This window comes from Hippocampus comes, unplaced genomic scaffold (assembly GCF_001891065.2).
Source record: "Hippocampus comes isolate QL1 unplaced genomic scaffold, H_comes_QL1_v1.1 scaffold458, whole genome shotgun sequence".
NCBI classification, from domain to species: Eukaryota; Metazoa; Chordata; class Actinopteri; order Syngnathiformes; family Syngnathidae; genus Hippocampus; species Hippocampus comes.
This window is the reverse complement of record NW_017805628.1, coordinates 330,377-337,627: the sequence shown is the minus strand read 5'-3', so window position 1 is coordinate 337,627 and position 7,251 is coordinate 330,377. Positions and strand designations below refer to the sequence as shown.

Sequence of the window (7,251 nt, the reverse complement as noted above, 5' to 3'; positions counted from 1 at the left end):
CTTTTATCCGTGGTCTAGCCATTATACCCATTCACGACGTTAGATGGCGCCAGATATCATTGAAGCGAATGCTGAACTCGACTCCCCAGGCCAAAGTGAACCCCTGTCACGAAGAATAAAAATAAAAATAGCGGTAGCACGAAGAAGAAAAATAAAAAATAGCGGTATGAAAGCAAAGAGAAGAAAATAATAGAAGAGATAATAAAAAATTGAGAAACGTAGCGACAATCTGGAGAAAAGTGGGTCGAAGTCCGGCCAGGTTAAACGGCAGCTGAGGAGAAGTTATGATGTCATTTACATTTCAAAAACCAGAAGCCATTCATTTACGAATGTGATTGCACTTTAGATTTGAATGAGGCAAAATAACATGCTTTTTCTCTCAAATATATTGTTATAATCATTTGTTTCAGATGTACTGTAATTATTTTCTGTATAAAAATTAATTTGGTGTTCAAAAAGTCTTTTTTCAAACTTGAGTCTTGAAAAAGAGGGAGTCGTCTTATAATCAGGGCCATCTTATATTCGGGCCAATACGGTAAACTCACTTCAGAATTTTGCCTTTTTGTCATCTATTCTTCTAATAAGGGTGTTCACACAGCAACTTTTACTCCGGTGCAGCACCGGGGCTACCCCGCGTAGAGCGTTCACACGTACAAAATTATATCGGTGTAGCCCCTGAAAACAGCTTAAACCGGAGCAAATTTAACCCTGCTCAGGAGGTGGTTGAAAAATTTACTCCGGAGTAAATGCTAGTTTGCGGGGCAGCACCGATATAAAATTGGACGTGTGAACGCTACAGGGGTAGACTCGCTACGACACGTGAGAAGAGTTGATTACATACGGGGATTGAATGCGTTGCTTTTGTGCCCCGTTGGACTTCCGTAATCTTTCCTTTCTCTCTCTCATCCTTTTACGGTGTCTGATAGACCACGGCGTTGATTTGTCTGGAGAAGTATAAACCGTGGATTTTCGATATGTCACAAACAAAGCGGGGAAAAGGAAGTACACTTTACGAATTTTATTTCCGTATTACTATCGTATTGCACGGCCGCAGAAACTGCCGTGTGAACGCAAGTGGGGCTGCACTGGGGTTAACACGCTTCTCTCTAGTAAGCAGCTTTTTACGTGTGAACGCTCCACAAAATTTACACCGGTGTAGGATATATCGCTACAAAATACGTCGGTGCAGCACCGATGCAAATGTGTGCCGTGTGAACACCCCTATTATTTTTTAAAAATGTTCAACTTGTGTTTTCCGCTCCGATTGCTTTTGAAAACATTTTCTTGGTCTCATTAGAAATGTCAAAATATTTAAATAACCCAAACAGGACATTTATTTGCTTTTAGATTGGCTTAAGTACCCAAATGGTCTAATCCTAGGTGGGTTTACATATTATTGGCGGCGGGACCAAAACCTGTTTGAAACAGAAAATCATATTGGGGATGTAAAAGATGGGAGTGCATCGAACCAAATTATTCCACTTTGAAATGTATCGAGATATATATCAAATCGTCTTTTATTGATGAGTTATGCAGTTTGTTAGAAGGAAATGGGACCTTTACGGTCCTCACAAGTTCATTCGAGTGTGTGTAAAATGACAACAAAAAAGCCATTGCGTCATACCCGCTCAAAGTGAGCCGTACCATATCGAATCAAATCGTACTTCCACTCGGTCGAACCGAATAGAATCGTCCTTGAATCATTTTGCACGCCACCTATCAAAAACCGTATGGAATCGACCTTTGTGGAGAGATGCACACCCTGAGCCCACATTTGTGTTTATATGACTCGGATGAACATGGACGTAATTGTTTGGCAGTGATTTTTGCCACTATGTATTGTTCTTGAATTTTACAAAAAAAAAAATCATCAGTAAGTCAAGAGATCTGAAATCAATTTTGAAAACGTGTCACTCTTTTGACCCTTTCACGCACCCTGTAACCTGATAACGTGATAAGCTGTCCACTGTAGTAACTGCTGTCCCGCAAAGGGTTAATTGAAAATTTCGATCCGTCGAGCAGTTTTACTGAATTGCTATAGTGAAAAAAAAAATGGTTTTGTTAATTTTCTGTGATTGGCTGGCAAGCAGTCCGGGGTCTCGCCTTGAACTCATCTGGGACAGGCTCACGCTCACGTGTCCCTAAGCGAGGATAAGCGCTACAGAAAACGGATGTTTGTGATGCTACTCTTCTACATCAAATCACCTGTTTTTAGTGCTTGAAAAGAGACAGGGATGGGAAATAAGATTGATTCCTACTGTTTTAATTGCTCCAAAAGTACAACTGCACTGCCGAGAATACAAAATCAAGCAATCTGAAAAGCTGCTTGAATAACAAACATTGATTTCCACTGTGATTGTTGACGCTCTTGTCGTGTTTCCATGCTGACGAGTGAAAGTCGCGCAAACCCGAGGGGAAAGAAGTTCTCGTTGTCTCAGCATCTCCCTCACACAAGTCAGCACAAAGAAGCGTGCAAAAAAAAGTGCCGGCATCAAAGCAAAAAAAGGAACATACCGAAAATGTCTGGCAAGGCTGCGTTCTCTTCCCATGGCTCTTGTGGGCTTTGAGGAAGCGCCGCGGCTCAGTTTAAGCGATGCAAATGCCTCCTCCCCTCAAGCCCCGGTGAGTCCCCCATCGAACGGGAGCAGGCGAAGTCTCCCGGACAAGAAGGCAAGCAGGAGAAACAAAGCGTCCCCGCTTCTCAAAAGTGCTCGCTGCAGGTTCGGGAAGATGCCAGACGAATGACGGGGGAGAACGAGGGAGGGAGCCAAGCCATAAAAGCTTCCCTCCTCACCTGCGAAACCTCCCTGAGCAGCTTCGGCAGAGCTTCGCCCGCTTCCTTCATTTTCATCTCTTGCCCAAAGTCACACACGGCAGTCACACTTGATGGACTGGCTCATCTATCATTCAACGGCAACAAGAGAAAAAGTGGCAAGCGTCTCTTCCGTCGGGAGAAAAGGAGGACGGAAAAGTGACAAGAAATGAGGAGGGCCCAGTGGACCGATGAAGAGTGTGTGTGTGTGTGTGTGTGTGTGTGTGTGTGTGTGCGCACAAAGCCCTACAAGGGATTCATGCTTTGAAAAACGAAACCCAAGACAATTATTGGCACATGGAAATATTTAAAACAAGAAAAAAATGTTGGGCAGCCATCCAAGAATTTTCTTTATATCTTCAGAGTCGACAAATGTTGCTTTTTTTTTTTTTTCAACCTCCTGAATCGATTCCCGGTCATTTATAGAAAAAGCAGCACACCATGACAGCTAACGTACAGCTTTGTTTTTTTTAACTAGAAGCAAATCTGCTAGAATCACTTGAGGAAAAAAAAAAAAAGTTTTGTATTTTCTCGAGAATTTAACGAGTTAATAATTCTGGGAGGAACAAAATTTCAGGGGGAAAAAAAAAATCAAAACTTGTTTGCTATGAGGAGAAAAAAAACGGTAAAATAAAATTAGAGAAGGACTCCAATCTTTTTTTTTTTTTTTTTTTTTACATTTTTAGGGACAGTTTTCACAATACTTTTTCTTTGCGGACTTCCTGGGAGAAATCATGTGATTCTACTACCTCACTCATATCCACCGAGGTTGCCCAAATACAGTATGAGATGAATAATCATTGTATCAATCATACATTTCCCTGAAGCATCATGTCATTCCGATTTTGTCTTATCATCACAACATTTGAGCCAAAGAACATTTTGAATGAATTCAAATCGTCGAAGCCCAAGCGCCTTCGCAACAATTTCCCTCAACAGCCACAAAAGCGCCCGCTCGACGTTCCAGGATCGTCTCTCTCATCATCACACCTCCTGCGCGGGGCTTTCATGTGCTCGCTAACCCGTGCCAGTCGAGAACCGTTTAGGAACTGTCACTGTATCCGAAATGAAAATGTATTCAAAGAAGTAGGCTGCTTATAAATAGAACGTCTCCGGTGGGATGGCGAGGCAAGAGAGAGGGACAGACGCAGCGTGAGAGAGGCACCATTTTGACACACCTCTCCTCAATCAAATCCTTCGGTCGCCCCTAAGTCTTCATTTGTCATCTTGCCGAGACAATTTGGAAAATTCACGGCGAAGAAGGTCATTTTCTGTGGGGCCCGACCGATATGGATTTTTCTAAAGCTGATGCAGATTCCAATTCCATTTGGCCGACTCAACTTCTGATAACCAATTAATTGGCCGAGCAATTAAAAAAAATATATATATATATATCACAGATAAAAGAACTTATTTGGGCCCCCTTAATGCTTCCAACAATAAAAGATATTAACTACAGGCAGAACAATTAAGTGTTTAAAAATGTTTGTCCTTCTGTAACTTTACCACTGAGAGAAAAACTGGCAAAAAAAACCCAAAACTGATTTTGATCCTGGCTAATTTCCAATTAAATTAGCCATAACGTTGTTATTTTGACTTAATTTCACTAATGGCCATTGTCACCTATGTATTGTACTTAGCTACGCATGTATGAAGAGTACAGAGGAAGCCAAGATGATCTTTGCCAAGAGCAGAAGCTGTTGAAGACTCAAATTTTGCCGTACCTTTGTCGTATTTTTCGTAGTAAAAAAAAAAAAAAAACTGAGGACGGTTAATCCGAAATCTGACCAGGATTGCAAAAAAAACCCAAAACTGATTTTGATCCTGGCTAATTTCCAATTAAATTAGCCATAATGTTGTTATTTTGACTTAATTTCACTAATGGCCATTGTCACCTATGTATCGTACTTAGCTACGCATGTATGAAGCATACAGAGGAAGCCAAGATGATCTTTGCCATGAGCAGAAGCTGTTAAAGACTCAAATTTTGCCATACCTTTGTCGTATTTTTCGTAGTAAAAAAAAAAAAAAATAACTGAGGACAGTTAATCCGAAATCTGACCAGGAGGCGCCAACAACAATTTTGTCCATATAAATTGAGTGAAGTGAACAGTGTCCAAAAGTGGCGTGACTGCCACTGAGAAAGCAGCCAACAAGCACCCTGGCATAAAAACCACGCCAACTATGTTAACATCGCTTCTCCTCTCCAGATGTCTGAGCCATTTTGTTGTCACATTAATGCCAATAAGCACCCCGAGGCAACCTGGAGGCAAAACTCTGCAAGACTCTCGGCACCAAAACAACATCACTCCGCTATGCCGCTAGTGCTGCTGCTTCTTCTTCTTCCAAATGTGTCATTAATATCGTCTGCCTTTCATGGAGAAAACAAACCCGGCATTAGCTTAAAAAGACTCAATGTCACAGCTACACGGGGAAGAGGAGGAGGGATAACTTTGCATATCAAAGTCTCACAAGGTCACAGTGCACCTGAGCGAGAAGTAGCAAGACGCAATTATAAGTTACAGCAGCTAAAGTTAGACTGAACAAGATTCAGGAATCGTCACTGCAGCCATAGCAGTCCTCTATGGATCTAGCTGATGCATAATAGATGGGACGCCTGTGCAAAAAAACAAAAAACAACAAAACATTGTCGCAGGCACTTTTTCGAAAGAGGACATACACTGGCTGGACAAATCATTAGGCACACCCGCACAATAGAATGAGATGCAAAAGAAAAGGCGTCGTTTGGATCGAGATTTTTGCATTCAATATGCATTTTGTGACTGTGGTTGTCGTGTGCTGTGGTGTCAACTTGACTGCATCATAATGAGGTTCAGTATCTATATGTTAGGCACAAAATAGTAAGAACAGCTTTCGGTAATGATGCAGTGCAGATGCACAACACTGCACGATCGCAACCACAATTGTCAACACGCCCAAGATTAAATTACTTCGGAAAGGGAGAATTTTGGTTGAATCTCTGTCGGCTCCCTTTCCATTGTAACCTTATGTTGTGGCTATTGAATATGCCATTAAAAGTGTGCCGGAAGAAACCGAGATGTTGAAACGGCGTTGTTATTTTTAAGAAAACTAGACCCACAACAAGGGATTGCTCATGACAACGCCAGTAGAATCCTCGAGAATGAACAGTGACATCACTGACAAATGATCCCTCAAGTACTCACCTGAGGCAGCAAGTCATCATTTCCTCCGGCACACGACCAGCAAAGCTACGGAGCCTCGCGCATGTATGGCCAAAAGTGCCACTTGCATGTTTCGCTCAATTTCGGGAATGTGTGTGCTCATCGCAAAGCCGCCCATCCCGCGAATTGGCTGGCGCGCCTCGGACAGCTTCACGAAGGAATAAAAAGAAACCAGCGATGTGCTACACACTCACACACACACACACTTCGCACAAACTCACGGATCAAAGAAAGGATGCATCACAGCAGACGGAGAGAGACGAGGAAAAAAAAAAAGAGAGAGGGAGCAACTGAGAGAAAGTCAGAGTGAGAGGAGAAGGAATCGGGGATGAGTGACAAAACCTTGCAAGCCTCAGCAGAGTAGTCGTGTGTTTGGTTTTGAGTTTCTCATCGGGGCTGAAACGGCGGAAATGCAATGCAATGCGAAGGAATTGTTTTCCCGCTCTTCTGGATGATCCACGGAGCTTACCTGACACTTGCAATGAGCTGCTGATGCTCCTCGGTGATGAGGATGTCCGGCAGGGCCTCGGCCAGACTCTCGACGTGGCGCTCGGCGGCGTACTGCTTCAACACGTCAAACAGCTGCTCTTTCACATCTGGATCCTCGCCCAGCACTTCCTCCACCTGAGGGGGGCCCAAAAGATGACCATGAAGCGATCAATACGAGCTCACGGGACAATCCAATTGATACAGCCGCCGTTCAGTTTTGATTGACGGTTGTCAGAGAGGTTATATTAAGAAAGAAAAAAAATAGTTAAATAAAAAGAGCTTTTTTTGAACAGTTTGGTTGTTGAAATTATCCACCCCCACCACCCCCACCGTCCGTGCCTGTGTCAATCAAAACCGAGTATTAGTATTACCGTTGCAAAAGTCAAAGGGGTAGTTTTCATCTCCGTGGGTGTTTTGTTTAGGTGTGCGCTCAATTTGCTGTCTACATTTTGGGATATATTCTTTTTTGACTTATTTGTTTTTTTAATCTATTCTAGGGATGACATTTGAAAAGGAAAATTGAATTGAAATGCAGCTGGTTAAAATTGCCACGTAAAAGTTTATTCAAAAAATAAACTAATAATTTAATGTCTCTTTTTAACTGCCTTATTTATAACGATTTACAATAACAAATGTAACTCTTAAGAAAACATGCCAAATGGATACCTGTTATTTATGTAATTACCTATTCATACAAAAATCATATTTTTTGACCATTTTTACCTTTAAATCAAATCAGTTCAGTAA

The 7,251-nt window shown here is 42.0% G+C and overlaps 1 protein-coding gene across 1 annotated transcript in view; it reads right to left on the bottom strand.

The window, feature by feature from the left end:
• grid2ipa (glutamate receptor, ionotropic, delta 2 (Grid2) interacting protein, a) overlaps positions 1 to 7,251 on the bottom strand; it is a 28,517-nt gene that overhangs the window by 16,480 nt on the left and 4,786 nt on the right. The window contains 1 exon segment of the mRNA XM_019881475.1: positions 6,485 to 6,639. Within this exon segment, the coding sequence (XP_019737034.1) occupies positions 6,485 to 6,639 (155 nt within the window).